The sequence below is a fragment of the Cajanus cajan genome, chromosome 1, assembly GCF_000230855.2.
Source record: "Cajanus cajan strain Asha chromosome 1, NIPB_CcT2T_4, whole genome shotgun sequence".
Lineage (NCBI taxonomy): Eukaryota > Viridiplantae > Streptophyta > Magnoliopsida > Fabales > Fabaceae > Cajanus > Cajanus cajan.
In genome coordinates, this window is record NC_138517.1 from 6196568 (window position 1) to 6214077 (window position 17510).

Sequence of the window (17510 nt, forward strand, 5' to 3'; positions counted from 1 at the left end):
GGTTTTCCGTAGAAACCCATAGAGCACTTTAATACATATCAAAACATGATCATTCTCAAAATCAACCACATATCTACACATCACATCCAACAAGAAGCCCAACAGAATAATCAAAAGGCAAAATAGAAAACGTTCAGAACGGCCTGTTCCAAAACTAGAACGGCCCGTTTTAAAATCACATTTTACCTGCAACGCCCATATTTGGAATGGCCTATTCCCAAATCTAAACGGCCCGTTCTGGCTTCGCATTTTACTCATATAATCATGTGTTGGAACGACCCATTCCAATCTAATCTTTATAAGCCATTTTTGTAGTCTAGAATGACCCATTCTAGTTTGAGATTGACCCGTTCTTGGTTACTAAAAATCAAAATATTATCCAAAAAGTATTATAATAAATAATGAAATTAAATTAATTAAATCTTATAATGGTTATTAGTATCAAAGAAATTGCTCTAGATTTTAGATTTTATTTATTATGTTTTATAATAAATAAAATCCAATATTAAATCAAAAGATTATAACAATCATAATTCAAATCCAGGTAAATATCTTTCATAATCAAAAGAAATCTAATATTAAATCAAAAGATAATAAAAATTATAACTAAAATATTTATAAAATTTCTAATATTAAATTTAGTATATATTAAAATTAATTAATTAAATATTTGTATTTAAGAAATTATTACAGATTTTAGATATATATTTTAAAGTTTTTATTTTATTAAATTAATTAAAAATTAATTATATTTTATCACTTTTTAATCAAGTGAGTGAATGATAATGAATTAACTAAAATTCTAAAATATATTTTAATTAAAATTAATTTTTTGGTAAATACGGTAACTAAAAAGTATTATAATAAATAATTAAATTAAAAAAGAATAAATTTTATAATAATTATTTTTTTAATGATGTTAAATTAAATATTCTAATTATTTTATAATAAATAAAAATGAAAAGATAATAAAAATATGTTTTACCTACGGAATTTATCTACGGAAATTTCCGTAGCTAAGTTATCTACGGAAATTTCCGTAGATAACTTATCTACGGAAATTTCCATAGATAACTTATCTACGGAAATTTCCGTAGATAACTTATCTACAGAAATTTCCGTAGATAACTGGACATTATCTACGGAAAAAATTCCGTAGATAATATTCCGTAGATAACTAAATTTTATCTACGGAAAAAATTCCGTAGATAATATTCCATAGATAATTAAATTTTATCTACGGAAAAATTTCCGTAGATAATTCCGTAGATAATAACAGTTTTTCTTGTAGTGAAAGAAGGATGTAACTGAGAATGGAAGTTTGAAATGAACCAAAGAAGAATGGAATTGAGAATGATAGTCACTCTGATAGTTAGCATGGTTATTTATAGAGGTGGGATGATTGAGTCGAAGAGACACTTGCATATGAGAAGGAATCCAATGCATGCATAGGTGGGTCCCATAGGGAATCAATGCCTTTAAAAGGCGTGACCGACATGTCTTAGTCGATCTCAGAGGTGGGCTCCACAAGGAATCAATGCTCTGCTTGCATAACATGCACCTGAGATGTGGGTCCCACAGGGAATCAATGCCCTTAGAAGGCGTTACTGACATGTCCCAGTCGATCTTAAAGGTGGGCCCCACAGCAAATCAATGCTCTACTCGCATAACGTGCACCTGAAATGTAGGTCCCATAGAGAATCAATGCCCTCAAAAGGCGTGACTGACATGTCCCAGTCAGTTTCAGACATGGAACCCACAAGGAATCAATGCTCTGCTTGCGTAACGTGCACCTGAGGCGTGGGTCCCACATAATTTTTGGATGACTTACATATTTTTTGACCAAGTTTTTTCAATTTTTTACTAAGTTTTTGGATGACTTACATATTTTTTTGACTTGTGAAAGTTGTACCCTTGAATTCATTGATATGAGAACTATTGAAATAACTCGGGTTTTGGAAAAAAATTTAAAAAAAGTTACATAAAATATTGTCACCGAACTGGTACGTTAGTTAGGGTTTACGGGTTAACTTTTTTCAATTCTTGACTAAGTTTTTGGATGAATTATATATTTTTTTGACTTGTGAAAGTTGTACCGTTGAATTCATTAATATGAGAACTATTGAAATAACTTGATTTCAATAAAAAAATTCAAATTTTTTTACATAAAATATCGTCCTCAAAGTGGTATGTTAGTTAGGGTTTTCGGTTGATTTTTATCAATTCTATTAAAAAAACTCAATTATATAAACATAAAATTATTTTCATTTTTACTTAACTTATAACAATAATATTTTTCATCTTCTAACTTATTAAAATTTACATAAAAATATAAATTTTCATCTTCTAACTTATAAAAAATTACTTAAAAATATAAGTTTTATAAACATAATAATATTGTTAATGATTTTTATTTATCTTATTAAAATATTATTTTTCATCTTCTAATATTTAACTTATACAAATAATATAAACAAAATACATAACTATTTTTTATTTAAATTAAAAATTTTATATTATTTAATTAAAATATATATATATATATATATATATATATATATATATATATAATAAAACCTTTAAAAAAAAAAGAAGTTAAAATCTACACAGAATTCAGATTCCAAGGAATCGAATTCTGATAGGTAAAATTGGGTATGAGCGAGAACTGTGCTGGTCAAAATTCAATTCCTTGATAACCAAAATCCAATCATGCACAATAATTAAGTTTAATTTTGTAAATATATTGACAGTGGGTTTACTTTTGTATTTTTTTTAAAAAATTTTTTTAGTACTGAAAAAAATTATAATAAGAGGACATGTTCTAAAATAAAACCAATTTTTATTTATTAAAATTGAGATCCCCTGGGGACGAAATAACAATAAAACAAAATAAAAATAAAGTCTCTGACCCGCTTTCCTCAAACGGCTACATTCTCTCTCTGTTCTTCCTATTATTCTATCTCTCATCCCAAATCCCAATTCAAACCTTTCAAAATCCCAAAACTGCATTTTCATTTTCTTCGCATAATCGATTCCCCTTTCTTGCCAGGGGCCTTTCCTTCGCAGGTCATTACTGTGTTTGTAAATTTATCGCCTTTGCTTTTCTGGGTTCCCTCAAATTCATGTTCGCTTTCCGAGGAAACTGTAACGCCAAAGTTTCAAATCTGGGTTTCACAAATTCTTCAATATATATATATATATATATATATATATATATATATATATATATATTCATAAAAGACATCAATCTAAATTTAGTATCTTTCGTTGTAGTTTTGTGTCCTTCACATCCCAGGTTATTGAAAAAATTTCACTTGCCTCTTTTTTGTGTTTAGCGTGTTGGTTCTTTGTTTTTCTTATGTTTTCAATTGTGCATTTGGTTGCAGTTTCTTTCACCTGCGTTGTGTTCCTAATATTTTCCCAAATCTTGTTGGCAGAAAGCTACGTGCTTGTTTTGAAAATTTTTTATGCTGTTTTGATTGAATTTCGGGGTTCAATGAATTAGTTTGATCATCTTCTTTTTTTTATCCATTGGAGATGTTGGTTTAAGAAAAATGGTCATATAGGTTAAAGGTCCAACATTTGAGGTTGCATGGATTAAATGATGGAATCATGCTCTGTCAAAAATTAAAATTTCAGAAGCATTTGAATGGAGGTCTAACACTAACAGTAATGTAATGGGGCATTTTCTGTGTATTTATTATGCTGGTTTTGCCCTAACCCTTCGGAGCTTAATGCTAATGATAATGGTGTGGGTTTTAGGTTTTTTAAGTATTTGTTTAGTAAAGAGAATAGTAGATGATGGAAGTCTGGGAATTCGTTATTTATCAACTAGTACATTGTGTCCTTGTTTCACTTATTTAAGATATAGTTGAGCCTTGATGGGACTAATGACCTCCTTAATGCATTGGCTACGGACTTTGACATCAACTAAGATTATTTTCTAAAGTTTCTTCTAGCATTAATCTTTTTTCAAGTGAGAATCTCAACACAGTATGAGCATGCTGTCATTTAAAGTGATTTTATTTTATTGTACTTAGTACATTCTGCATTCATGCTTCTCATTACTATCATTTAATTAACAGTTAATTTAATTCTGTATTAGAACTTGATTCTTCTTGGAAGTTGACTTGTTTTGAATGGTTAATCATGGATTTTAAATCTGTTGCAAGTATTTGTTGGTTTCTATACCTGTGATACATCAATTTGGTATTACTGTTTCTCATGTTTCACTTATTCTGGCTTTTTTGGGGGTAATGGTTTAAGAGTTTTTTTTGTTGTTGTTTTTGGTAGATACAAATAATCCAAAATGTCTAAACCTCAAATGGATCCGCTTTTGCAAACTGAAACATGTGTATCACTTCTTGATGAACTTCAGGTATACATTAAAATTTTCTGTAATTTATCTTTCCTACTCTCCCTGCACCAACTAGAAAATATTCAGTAACTGAAGAAAACTCTTACTGATTGTCTTGGCTTATTTTTCATGATAGATAATATGGAATGAAGTTGGGGAGTCTCAGACTGAAAAAGATAGAATGTTGTTTGAGCTTGATCAAGAGTGTCTAGAAGTATACAGAAGAAAGGTAGATAAAGCAAATCGGTCTAGAGCTCAAATAAGGCAGGAAATTGCTGATTCTGAAGCCGAGCTTACATGTATCTGTTCAGCAATGGGAGAACGACCAGTACATGTTAGGCAGGTTTGATATTTTATAAATCACTAGTTTTTATTTTATTTTATTACTTTTATTGTTTGTATGTGTGCCAGTTATAAAGTGGATAAAAGGCCTTAAGGCAAATGAAACTGTATATAATATTGTATTTGTGACAATAATTTGAAGTGATCAAGTAAGATGCATTAATGAAGTTTGTTGATTATGAGATTATCAATATAAGCTTATTCACAGATTTGTATTTAAACTGTTTACAATGAGTTACTATGTGCTAAAAATAGCTGTTGGGTTGAGGGTATGATACAGATTATTGTAAAAAATAATATGCCCTATAGCTTTCTTAGTTGTTCCAAGCTTGGGTAAAAGAGGAAGGTTGTGTTAGGTTCAGCAGCCTACATAATATGGATCACTCATGACGATGACAGTTTTGTTGTTGTATAGTTTTCTTAGTTGCTATTGTCATGAGCTTTGCAGTCAAGGTTGGGTTACTTTGTTATCCAGTTAGATCTAATGAGAAGAGGATTGGCGTGTTCTTGTCTCAAATTTTTCTAGTTTGACCAAAAAGCTGTAACCTTGAGGGAAGAGCTAGCAAGAGTTCGCCCAGAGCTGGAGGAAATGCAAAAAAGGAAGTCTGATCGTAGAAATCAATTTGTAGAAGTTCAAGAACAGATTCAAAGTATCTCAAATGAGATTGATAATTCAAGAGAATATATTACAGCTGTTGTAGATGAAACTGACTTATCATTGAGAAAGCTTGAAGAATTGCACAGACAGCTTCTTGCTCTTCAAAAGGAGAAGGTCAATAATTTACTTCTACTTCACTCTCTCTCTTTGTGTGTGTGCTAAACAATTTAAAGCATGATGCATCTTTATTACTTTGCATGCAGAGTGAGCGTGTCAAGAAGGTTCAAGAGCACCTGTACACCTTAAATTCTCTTTGTTCAGTGCTTGGTTTGGACTTTAAGCAGACAGCCAGTGGAGTCCACCCTAGTTTAGGAAATTCAGAAGGACCTAATAATGTAGATAACAATACTATCAGTCAATTGGCTATTGCTATACAAGAATTGAGGACAATTAAATTACAGAGAATGCAGAGGGTAAAGACTGGCAGTTCCAAGATCTAATCTAGATATGAAACATAAATGTGTGTTTATAATTTCATGTTATTTTATCTGGTTGAAAGTTGTAAATTGCATGTGATCTGGCAGCTCCAAGATCTAGCTTCATCAATGTTGGAGCTCTGGAATTTGATGGATACACCTATTGAAGAGCAACAGATGTTTCAGAATGTTACGTGTAATATAGCTGCTTCAGAACATGAAGTAACTGAACCAAACAGCTTGTCTGAGAACTTCATCAATTATGTAAGTTATATTTACTGGAGAAAGTAAGGACTAATTTTCTTGATTTTATGCGGTTTAGATTTCCTGGAGAAGTAATAATTTCATGCAGGTTGAGGCAGAAGTATCTAGGTTAGAAGAGTTAAAATCAAGCAAAATGAAAGAGCTTGTTTTGAAGAAAAGAGCAGAGCTAGATGAGATTTGTCAAAAGACTCATTTGATTCCAGAAATTGATAGTGCAGTGGAATATACTGTTGAAGCTATAGAATTTGGTAACTTCTAAATGTTGAAGCTATAGAAATTGAGTGCAATTGTTTCCGCAGCAAACTTAAAGTCTTCATCTTCCTTTCTTTTAATAGGATCTGTAGACCCTGCTTGTGTGCTTGAACAAATTGAACTTCAGGTTGCCCGAGTCAAAGAGGAAGCTTTTGTTAGAAAAGAAATACTAGAAAAAGTTGAGAAATGGTTGTCAGCATGTGACGAAGAGTCTTGGCTTGAGGAGTACAACAGGGTTAGTTTTTAATCTTCATCAACTGTTATGGTTATATATATATGTATGTATGTATGTATGTATGTATATATACGTAGGTGGGAACCAACTTACACCAGATTTAAGTATTGGACACTTATTATACTATTTTAGTAGGTTGATAAAATTCAATCTTCATAGAAATGTTCTTTAAGATTTTGTTCAGATTTTTTTTTCATGAAAAATCATTTTTATTTTAAAAATAATCACTTTTGAAAAAAATTAATGTTTTTTTAAGCTTTTGAAAAAATCATAATACAAAAAATAAGACTTATGAATTTTTTTAAAAATTGTTTTGAGTATAGCTTATGAAAAAAAGGAGTAAATTACACTTGCATTGCATCCCTGATGTTTTTTTCGAGATTGCACCAATATCCCTTCGTTATTTGGACCTATAGGGAGACCTCTTAAAAGTTGAAAAGATATTATATTCACACTCCCTGTGTTCTTTCAAGATTGCACCCAATATCCTTTCGTTATTTAGATTTACAGTGAAACCTCTTAAAAGTTGAAGAAATGTTACACTCGCACCTCCTGTGTTTTTTTGAGATTGCACACAATATCCCTCCATTATTTGGATCTATAATGAAACCTCTTAAAAGTTGAAAAAATGTTACATAAAATTGGTTCAATTTTATGTCGTAGAGGCTACTAACAACCGACCATGCTTTTAGGATCATTGATTCCAAAATTTCACCTAGCTTTCCCTAGTCTGAAGATCCAAAAATGTAAACTTTCTTGAAGTTGCATTTGTTTCAAAAATCATTGGTTTTAATGGAGGAGGTGAGGGGCATTTTTGAAAGAAAAAATCATTATAAATCATGTGCTGGTCACATGACACAAATATGTTAACAGATTTGATGTTATTTGTAAGTCGAGGGGACAATAACATCTTTTCAACTTTTAAAGAGTTTCACTATAGATTCAAATAATGGAAGGGTATTTGGTGCAGTCTCGAAAAAATCTTTAACAATAAATTACTTTTTTATACATCTATCACGCTCACACTTTACAATTTATTAATTTTATAGTACATTTTTTTCATCCAGGATGAAAATCGATATAATACTGGGAGAGGTATTCATCTTACTCTCAAGCGAGCGGAGAAAGCCCGTGCCTTGGTTAACAAACTTCCAGGTATTTATAGATCTGGATTGTTACTTTGTTATCCATATTTATTGTTTTGTTATTTGACCTTGACCATCTCAATGATATTAACAGTAAAACAACTTTGCTTATCTGTGCCTTGGTGTTTGTTTATTAATGTAGCCGGTCTTTTTCATTTTCTTTTGTTTGCATATAGCAATGGTAGATGCTATAACTTCTAAAACTGTAGCATGGGAAAAGGACAATGGCATTGAGTTCACATATGATGGTGTAAGTACCCTCACGTAAGGAATTATTTGAGGTCATCTCAGTAAGTCTGTTTTAAACTAATTTTTGCTGTATGACTTTCTAGAGCCGACTGCTCTCAATGCTTGAGGACTACACCCTATCACGGCAAGAGAAGGAGCAAGAACGTCGTAGGCAGCGGGTATGAACCACTCACTGCATTTAAATAGTAGCTTGTGTTTCTTAGTTAAGTTGTCCAGCTTTCAAATTCTAGTCTTGGGTATAAAACAGACTATTTTAAGGCAGGAATACTCATTCTGTGTGCTTATGGTCTTCGGCAGAGATTAATCATTGTTTTTGACGATGGATACCTTGTAATTGTACCGTGGCTACAAAAAAAAAAACTCCAATATAAGTTTTTTTAATTATGAGTAAATCCTGACTTTTGTTTGAGTTTTAAAATTTGGACTACATTTTATTGATCTTTGTCCTCCAACAAATATATGGTTTGTCTTTTTTGCTTCACAACTTGTTACCATATCATGTTTCTGTTTTTAGGACCTGAAGAAACTTCAGGGACAAATGATAGTGGAAAAGGAAGTACTCTATGGGTCAAAACCAAGCCCTTCAAAGGCCCAGAGTGCAAAAAAGACACCTAGGATGTCATCTGGAAGTGCAGCAAGTAGAAAAGTCTCCCTTGGATGTCAATCCCCAAGACCTGATTCAAAAGCTACTCAGTCATTCTCCACAAGGAAGACTGACAAATCACGATACCTGGATGATGATGGTTCATGTTTTTCAACAGGTAGTTTTTTGTTCACGTCTCTGGCTTGCAGATTTCTCACTTGTTAAGGATCTCCTTCCTGTTTGGTCGAAAGGAACGAACAGGAATCAATGCAAATCTCTTTAAGAATTTGCTTCCCCTAAATTTGGGCTGAAATGGTAAGGGGGATGTTTGTAATGTGATAGGTTCTCTAGGTCCAGATCCTGCTAAACATAATATAATTATTGATAAATCCAAATTTTCTGTCTTCTATTTCTTCTTCTTTCATTCATTTAATGAAGCAAGCAATTATATTACTGTCAGATTCCATTAGTAATTAGCATAGCATTTTTCATTCTGTTAATTTTCTTCTCAAAATAAATGACATAAGCAAACTCCATCAATGTAGTTATGTGCCAACTTGCCATCTAAACACAACCGGAGATAGTTGGATACTTGTTCATGTTTTCCTTTGTTTTAGATGATGATTCTCCACCGGATTCTCCCAAGTACTCTTGATGATGGCTTTTTGGTAAGGCTGTATGTGGCACCAAGGAACGGTTTAGACATTTATATTTGTTTGATGTTGAAGGTGGAGGTCAAAGCCACATCTCAGCTGGTTGATTTTCCCATAATTTCTAGCTGGTATATCTAGCATTCCTTTGATATTTGTGTTTCACATAATCTGCACAAACAGCATACATATATATGTATGATTTATACTTGCGATTTTCATCATGTGCCATACGTTCATGCATTTAGAACTCTCAACACTCACTTTTGTTTTCTTTATGTTAATGCAGCTAGAAAAGGACTTGATATTGCTGGTGTTCCTATGAAACAGCACTCTATTGGTTCTGGAAGTGTTATTGACATGGAATCTCCTTTAACACGGCAACCTCTTTCTCCCATCTCTTTGACAGTATCAAAAGCGAATGTGGCAACTGCTGCAGATGAACTGAATACACAGAACGAGAAGTTGCAGAAAACATTAGCACTTAGCAATTTGCAATCCACTACCACCTCAAAGACAACCAGAGTGGTGGATGAAGAGAATAGAACCCCAAAGGAAATGCCCATTTCTGTCCCCACTACACCTTTGAAAGTGTCGATACCTATGAATATGTCCATGACTCCGGCTACTTATGGAGGTGACCTGGCTCAAGAGATTGAATATTCCTTTGAGGAAAGAAGACTCGGTTTTGTGTTAGCATGATTTGTTTATTTTGTTTTCCAGATTACATTGTTAAAGTAGTTACCTGTAATATCATCAGATCACAGGTCAAATGTAATTGGCTTCCCGATAATGTACATAGCCTGACCTGAGAAGTCAAAGTAGAGTTACCTGACGTGTGGAAAGAGCTTAAAAATACAAAATTTTGCAATCTAATGTGATCTTATTTTCTCCACATATAAAAGTTTCGTCCGAAAATTGTTGCTCTAGTGGCCTATATTTCAAAGTTGCTGTTCTGATCTCCAATTTAAATATAGAAAATAAGTTATATTAAGAGTAACAATACCTAAATACAACCAAATCTGAGTTAGCTTTCTCACAGGTTGTGGGGATATCAGACGCACCTTAATCATCCCGAAAGGAAGTCAACTTTGTTTTAGTTAGCAAAAGAGAAAATTCTTTATTTGCTATCTGGCGACAAATACTGACAACTGTCTACAGCTTATAGAATCAAGTCAACAACTAGCAGAAAAGATAAAAATTTATTTATTTTTATACACAATTTAGTTGAGAAACATTGTTCTATTTGGACTCGTTCCTTTCCTTAATGTTCATTAAGTAAAGTTTCCATGTTTGGGAGGTTGCTGCAACAAAAATTGGCACAATATCTGCTTAGTCACCAGGACTAATAACATCAGTTTATGGATACCCTATTTATGTCAGCATTGTAGATGCAGGCCCATAATATTATTATTTAATAGCCCCTTCTATTTACAAGATTTCTTTGTTTAATTTTTTGTCCTTTATCTTCACCTAGAAGAAAAGGTTTTAAGAAAATGGTCCTTGTAGTCAACACAAGTGTGAAATAGGAGGAGGGGAAAGGAAAAAGAGAGAGCAGAAGGTCAAAAATAATGGGATCAAATAAAGGATAGAAGAGCAGTGCATGCGTTATAGTCGCATTTTAGAGTAGATATTCGCCAAACCAATAGGCATTTCAATCAATTTTCTTTTTGCTTGTGAAAACATCCATTTATGTGTGTTGGTCAACTTTAATTTAACTTAAAAGACAAAGAACTTGTCAGTAGTTGGGGAAATGGAATGGCTCCAACCTAGCTTTACAGCTTCGAATATTGTTTTTTTCTTTTGTTTTCAAAAAGCAGTAAATAAATAAATGGCGATTTTTATAAAGTTTTTTTTTTTTTTTTCTATTCCAAAAATATCACCCAATTTTTTATGCATTCAAAATTTGAATTAATAAGTATCTGTATTCACAGTCATTTATTAAATCACCTTTATTAAATTTCCAAGACGGACGTGAACCAATTTCTTAACCAAAATTCATACTTTGAATTTTGCAATTAAAATATTAATTAATAAATAAATTAAATTCTTATTATTTAATTACTTTATTACTTTATCATTTTACAAATTATTATATTTTCCCCATTTTTTCAACTTTATTTATTTACTCCTCCTTTTCCTGCAAAACCCTAATTTCATATTTCACGCCGGAGAATTTGTGAACCAGAATTGTTATTTTTCTCTGTAATTGTAGATTTTTTTTTTTGCCAAAAATTGTGTTATTTTTTTGAAGCTCTTTCCGCTCTCAGCAATGGTGGAGATTTGATTTTGAGCTACAGTGTCACGTCTTTCTCGGAGTTCAAAACGGTTCAAAATTCTGCTTCTGGGTTTTCACCATTTCAGGCAAAAGTTTCTATTTTTGAAGTTTTTATGTGCAGCTACAACTTTTTCTGAGCCCAGACGTCATTGTACTGTTTCTGGGCACGTTAGTTCTGCATTCAAGTACATTTGTCCTAACTAAGTTCAACTTTTTTCAAAATTTTCCGTTGTTTAGAGTTTGTGAACGCTTGAATCTCGAATGGGTGGGATTTAAGCGTGTTTTAAGGTTTTGGGGTGTCTTAGTTTTTCTCTGATTCACTTAAAAATGGAGGAAAGAGAAATTTTTAGTTCTGGCCATGTGGTTAAGGTTGTCGAGGCCCCCCAGAGCTTCCACGTGGCACTAAACTCAGTGCAGTTTCCCGGGCCCACAGTGGAGTCGCCGGTGCCTGCTCCTGCGCCGGCGAGTGCTCCGGTGGTGACTTCCGGTAGTACGGATGGGAAGAAGAAGAGGGGCAGGCCTAGGAAGTATGGACCAGACGGCAAGCTGGCGCTGTCGCCGATGCCGATATCGGCATCGATTCCGTTGACCGGAGACTTTTCATCCTGGAAAAGGGGTAGAGGAAAGCCGTACGAGTCAATCAAGAAGTCTTTCAAGTTTTATGAAGTTGAAGGTCAAGGTGCAGGACCAGGTAGAAAGGATTGCTCATTGATTCTTACATTTTCAGCCTTTAATCTTATATTAGTTACTGCTTTGTATGCTTTTCTTTTTATGTTTTACTGTTGCATTAGCAGTAAATAACAGTAGTTTATTTTTTTCTTTTCAAGTTTTCAAATTTAGTAGGGTTGTTATTTACCATGTAAAACATGAAATGTATTATTTTTGAGTTTTAGTTGATGTAATCTAGGTTTTCAGTTTGTTTGTTTTGTTTGTTGGATCTGATTTATGTTTTTGAACTGGATTTTATATATGGTGGTACAAGTGGACCCTTGTCTTAGATTCCCTTCAGATCTGGAAATGTAGATGTGTGGTGGTGGAAGGGGATATTTTGTGGTCAAAGTGAAGTGAGGTCGGTTTTCAGTTTAAGGTAGCATATGATACTCCTTTTTCTCTTTATGAGGGGAAGGTGACACAATCTGACCAAAAACTGAGTTGGAATAACTGAAGGCACCACACCAGCATATTTAATAGGTTTAGTCCAGTACTTGGCTGATGTGACAAGGCTTGAGATGGTCTAAGTCTAAACTAAAACTATATTGAAAAGCTTGCTAACTGACGTGGAATATTGATTTAGACCTTGGACCATGACATGATGCAAAATAATAACCTGAATTTGAATAATCTGAGCAATGATGTTTGTTGAGCTTGCATCTTTGAAAAGTGTCTTGTTATCAGAAAATAGGCTGGAATTTGTTTTTTAGATTTTAAGATGAATTCTTTCATGCAGCATGCTAATAGTGGCTTCATAAATGGAGTTTTAATTTATGTGGTCATTCAAATGTAATTAAATCTTTTTAAGTAAATGGAGGAGCCTTCTGGTCTCCAATGTGCAGAATACATTTCCACATCATGAAGAGGTTGGAATAGATGTGAATGTTGATTTATTTTTTCTTCCATTTTAAATGTGCAGCCATGCTAAAGCTACATAAACATTTAGCTGCAAATTTAACTTGCTTATTTTTATATCTGAAGATAATCTTGGTCATGGCATTTTTTTATGAGATTTAGCTCAAGGTTTCTGAAAGTTCTGGAGGAGGTTTTGGAATGGATGAAGCATAGCATAGCTGTTTCATTACGTATTTGATTAAAGATCAGTGAAACTGGATCAATCTTGTTTAATGATATATTAGGAATCACACTAACAATGTATCTTGTGTGGCACTATGACTATCTTGGCGTCTACCATATCATGTTATATCAGAGGTTTAGAATGTCATAATAAAGCCTAAAATTGATGATTTTTTATTGACAATTGTAGTGAAACAACATGTAAATGGTAATTGTGTGCATGAAATTTTAGGTTCGGATAATTTTGTATGATAAATTATAATCTTCAGCTTATAATAGCCTGATGTGAATTGTGAAACATTGGGTTACCTGAATCCCTGATAAATAGGGACTTATCAAGTAATGAGAACAATTAATTAATCTTGATTCTTTCTATACATATGTACAGTTAGGATGTGATTGAAAGGATGCAGCTTACAATGTCAAAACCAATTTCATTGTTGTGTTCTCTTGAAAATGATCTATTGATCCATATAGCTTATTTCCCTGAACATATATCTTGTCTGGTTAAAAGTGATTCTAATTAAATTGTTTATAACCTTTTTTATTTCATGGGTGGCTTTTACATAATAAAATCATAGTGTCCATCTTTTTGTGAATTAAATCGTAACTTTCACTCCAAAATTTACATCTCTTCTCTTTCTTTGTCTATCAATTAATATACCTACCTATTTATTTTATAGGTGATGGAATTGCATACTCCGTAGGTGCCAATTTCACACCTCACATCCTTACAGTAAATGCTGGCGAGGTATGCTGTTCATTTCTTTTTAGGTCTATATTCTGAAAATAATCAGATCATATTTAGCCAACTTGTGGTAATCCAATTTTCAGAGAAATTAAAGGCCATTCATTTTGTCTATTTGTGGAAATTCCAAACATTTCTCTTAAATGTACTGTTATCTTCCTATTAAAAATCTCAATCCCTCTCAGCATATATGATATTTTCCTTTCTTGATTTGGTGCAATATTCTCAGTCTTTGTTTTTTTCATAAAGTAATATTGGTGTGTATAATCAAATACCTAAAATATTTGTTTAATTGTGCATGTTTGAGTAGGATATACCATTAATTATATGAAACAATAAATAATAATTAACCATATAATGAAGGAAGTTGTTTGTATGACAAAGTTGAGTGTTCAAAGATGGTGTAACTAGAGTTGGGCCTGGGTATGAACTATAAGTTAACAAATATACAAGTAAATCCTCTCCCAACTCTGAAGGTTGTGATAATTACCCATTGGTATTAACCTCAGGATTGGTGGTTCTTTGGAAATTGAAGAGAATATGAAATTAGTCTCTTGGAATCCGTTTGTTTCTGAGCAGGTTTAGAATTTTTGAAGTCATAGAAGATTATAGTCTAGAGGTGGAGAATAGAAGAAAGAAAGCTTATTTGTGAATATTTTTGTGATTTCCTCTGCCCCATTTCAGGATGTTACTATGAAGATTATGTCCTTCTCTCAACAAGGATGTCGAGCCATTTGCATTCTCTCTGCAAATGGCACAATTTCAAATGTCACACTACGCCAACCATCTTCTTCTGGTGGTACTTTAACATACGAGGTTAGTTCTGTCCCAGGTTTCTCTGTCGGCTTATATATGTAAAATTAACCTGGTTGCGAAATATTAAACGCCAATGTTCCCGAGTCATATGCAGCTAAATTTGTCTTCCATTCTAGGTATTAAGAATCAAATGTCACTTTTTTCTTTGTGGGGGGAGGTTAAATCTTGTGTTTGTTTTTGTTTTACAATATCAGGTAGATGGTATTAAGTGAAATGGATGCATCACTCTAAACTGTTACCATAAATAATTTGCGATGGTCTTTATTTAAAGTTGTTAAATTGATTTTGGCTATTGGGTGAAATTAGTTACCTTTGTTGTGTGATTTGGCTTCTCTTGCAATATTATCTGTATCAGCAGATGTTGTTAGTTGCACTAATCAGGTCATCAGCTGAGAGGTGATATTATGTTGATTTATTATCCACAAATTCAAGATCTAACGTTTTCTTTTATCATGTTCATAATTTTGTGTTGAATATTGATAGTGAGAACTACCCCCTTGCTCTGTTTCAAATTAGTTCAATATGTTAGTTTTGAGCACTATAAGTGAATGCCCCTTTGTTTTTCACACTTTCCATCCCTGCCCCTTATAGATCTCATATGACCTTGTTTTGTGCTTTTTGACAGTTCATGTCTTGCATGCACTATTATCATAATAAAACTTTTTTGATTTATGGAATTAGAAATTTGACATTTGACTACTAAATCTTCATTTTTTGAGCCATTAAATTAATTCACTTAAACTTCACATCAAATTGATTCACATTTCAGTTATCTTTCTATCGAGAAATACTATCGAAACTCCTTTTGACATGAATGAAATCCCACATTGATTCGACTAATGATTGTTGACCAAACTTATTAAGTGGGTCCAGCATGGGGTTTTATCCAAATCATAGTGTTAGAAAGTGTCAAATTTTGTGTTTCTAGCGTTTCTCTCTTTATATTGAACTTGGTTACAGCACTAGTTAATTACATCAAATTAAATATGCTATCACATTTGGTGCTTCTACAGGGGCGGTTTGAAATTCTTTCCTTGACTGGTTCATATATGCCAACTGAGAATGGATTCACAAGGAGCAGATCTGGTGGGATGAGCATCTCTTTGGCCAGTCCTGATGGTCGAGTAATGGGGGGTGGACTTGCTGGTTTGCTGGTAGCTGCAGGTCCAGTGCAGGTAATTTCTGCAGTAGAAAAGGATATTTGATGGAATTGAAAAAAGAAAAATTACCTTACAAAACTGTTTATTGAGGTTTTCTATCCTTTATTAAATAGGAAATAAGATAATATTGGTGATGATGTTGTCCAAAATTTACTCTCATTATAAAGCACTTTTGTTAATTTATGAACACTGTAGGCTAGACTTAAATTGGAGTTTTGATGAACTTACTTTATGTTATATCAACTACTCCATAAAAGAAAAATGAAGATAGAGCACATACAATGAAAGAGAGCTAAGAAGAATGTTAGCAGTACTCTCTCTAACACTCTTTCTAACAATCTCTATAACTATTATTGATTGAAACTTGCTGGAAATCACAAATTTTGGTGAATATCATGACTCATTTAATGAGTCTCTCCTATTTTGTGGTGAAACTCACCAAAACTTGTGATTTTCAATAAATTTCGGCTAATAATCGAAAATATTAGTAAGTGTTAGGAAGAGTGTTGCTAGCATTTCTGAAGAACTAAATTACATGTATATGGAACATTTTACTAAAGACTTCTCATACCCTCTTCGGCACCAGGTTGTTGTGGCTAGTTTTCTTCCTGGTCACCAGCTGGAGCAGAAACCAAAGAAGCCGAGGGTGGAGCCAATATCAATGGTTGCCCCTACACATGTCAATCCTACTTCTGCTGAAGAAATAAGAATTGGTACTGGAGGAGTAAAGCCAATCATGACACCAACTGCGTTTCAAGTGGAAAACCTTTTTAGCAATGGTCAAGGCTCTAGGAGCTCACCTTCTGATGATGAAACTTCTTTCCCTGAAAATGAGTCTAACCCCAGCCATGCAGATGCTGGAGTTGTATGCTAAACATGTTCTGAAGAGTCAAACCCCATTTGGACTCACTCATGCTTGACTGATGCTGACAATTAACTTGACAAAAGGCTTATAGTGGGATAAGTGTCAGGTTGGTTTTGACTTGAGAAATTGTTCTCTTTGGTGATAGGTATTAGTGTTAGGAAATCTATTTGTTAGGTTTTCCATGTTTCTGTTCTCATGATGCGTATCAAATATTGTTTACTCATCATAGTTGTAGAAGGTAGATGTAGGATATATGTTGTGCCACGTTCTTGTTAGATTTTATTAGATTGTTTGAAATGAGTGCATTTGGGTGCTTTCTAAACTGTAACCTAACGATATTATTTGTTGTGAAGGAGGAAATTACATTTTAGCATTTGTTATTTGTTCTCTCTATCTACTGTTACACTCATGTCATTTTTATAAGAAATAAAAATGAATGATAGTGTAAAATCTACTATTATTTGTTTCTTAAAAAAAGATTGGAGATAGTAATGTCTGGTTGGTGTTGGTAATATATACTTGAGAGCCATTTTTTATTGAGTTTATTCTATGTATTATAGGTGTAATATTTATTTTTTTTGTCATTTGATTAAAAAAAAGTATAGTATGAATAATTTGAGGTAATTATTATCAAGTTGAGAAACTTACCGTGCACAACAGTTTGTTATTGGATTTTTTTCAATGGTTAGATTTTTCTTTTGAGA

At 32.9% G+C, this 17510-nt stretch overlaps 2 protein-coding genes across 3 annotated transcripts; both read left to right on the forward strand.

Moving 5' to 3' along the window:
* The first annotated feature begins 2895 nt into the window (after nucleotides 1–2895).
* Nucleotides 2896–10080, forward strand: LOC109804596 (65-kDa microtubule-associated protein 3). 2 transcript variants are annotated; one of them, XR_002240245.3, is made up of 14 exons: nucleotides 2896–3066; nucleotides 4294–4378; nucleotides 4494–4700; nucleotides 5226–5471; nucleotides 5561–5770; nucleotides 5882–6037; nucleotides 6126–6285; nucleotides 6373–6524; nucleotides 7592–7679; nucleotides 7846–7919; nucleotides 8002–8076; nucleotides 8433–8679; nucleotides 9119–9282; nucleotides 9441–9581. XR_002240245.3 is itself a non-coding variant. In XM_020366451.3 (13 exons), the coding sequence occupies exons 2-13, from the start codon at nucleotides 4310–4312 to the stop codon at nucleotides 9851–9853; spliced, it is 2097 nt and encodes a 698-aa protein (XP_020222040.1). In that variant the 5' UTR covers nucleotides 2898–3066; nucleotides 4294–4309; the 3' UTR covers nucleotides 9854–10080. The 2 variants fall into 2 exon arrangements, 1 of the variants encoding a protein (XP_020222040.1); XM_020366451.3 differs by lacking the exon at nucleotides 9119–9282 and having other exon boundaries at nucleotides 2898–3066; nucleotides 9441–10080.
* Nucleotides 10081–11216: 1136 nt separating this feature from the next.
* On the forward strand, nucleotides 11217–17186 carry LOC109803997 (AT-hook motif nuclear-localized protein 6). Its single transcript, XM_020365723.3, has 5 exons — nucleotides 11217–12120; nucleotides 13901–13968; nucleotides 14650–14781; nucleotides 15795–15956; nucleotides 16528–17186. The coding sequence occupies exons 1-5, from the start codon at nucleotides 11757–11759 to the stop codon at nucleotides 16813–16815; spliced, it is 1014 nt and encodes a 337-aa protein (XP_020221312.1). The 5' UTR covers nucleotides 11217–11756; the 3' UTR covers nucleotides 16816–17186.
* The last annotated feature ends 324 nt before the right edge of the window (nucleotides 17187–17510 follow it).

What these genes read in the sequence shown, in the direction of transcription:
- LOC109804596 (XM_020366451.3), top strand. Translation starts at nt 4,310, where the DNA reads ATGTCTAAACCTCAAATGGATCCGCTTTTGCAAACTGAAACATGTGTA. An exon ending in CTGAGAACTTCATCAATTAT is followed by an intron (nt 6,038 to 6,125) that starts GTAAGTTATATT and finishes AATTTCATGCAG; the next exon opens with GTTGAGGCAGAAGTATCTAG. An exon ending in TTGAGTTCACATATGATGGT is followed by an intron (nt 7,920 to 8,001) that starts GTAAGTACCCTC and finishes ATGACTTTCTAG; the next exon opens with AGCCGACTGCTCTCAATGCT.
- LOC109803997 (XM_020365723.3), top strand. Translation starts at nt 11,757, where the DNA reads ATGGAGGAAAGAGAAATTTTTAGTTCTGGCCATGTGGTTAAGGTTGTC. An exon ending in AGGTCAAGGTGCAGGACCAG is followed by an intron (nt 12,121 to 13,900) that starts GTAGAAAGGATT and finishes TTTATTTTATAG; the next exon opens with GTGATGGAATTGCATACTCC. An exon ending in TTACAGTAAATGCTGGCGAG is followed by an intron (nt 13,969 to 14,649) that starts GTATGCTGTTCA and finishes GCCCCATTTCAG; the next exon opens with GATGTTACTATGAAGATTAT.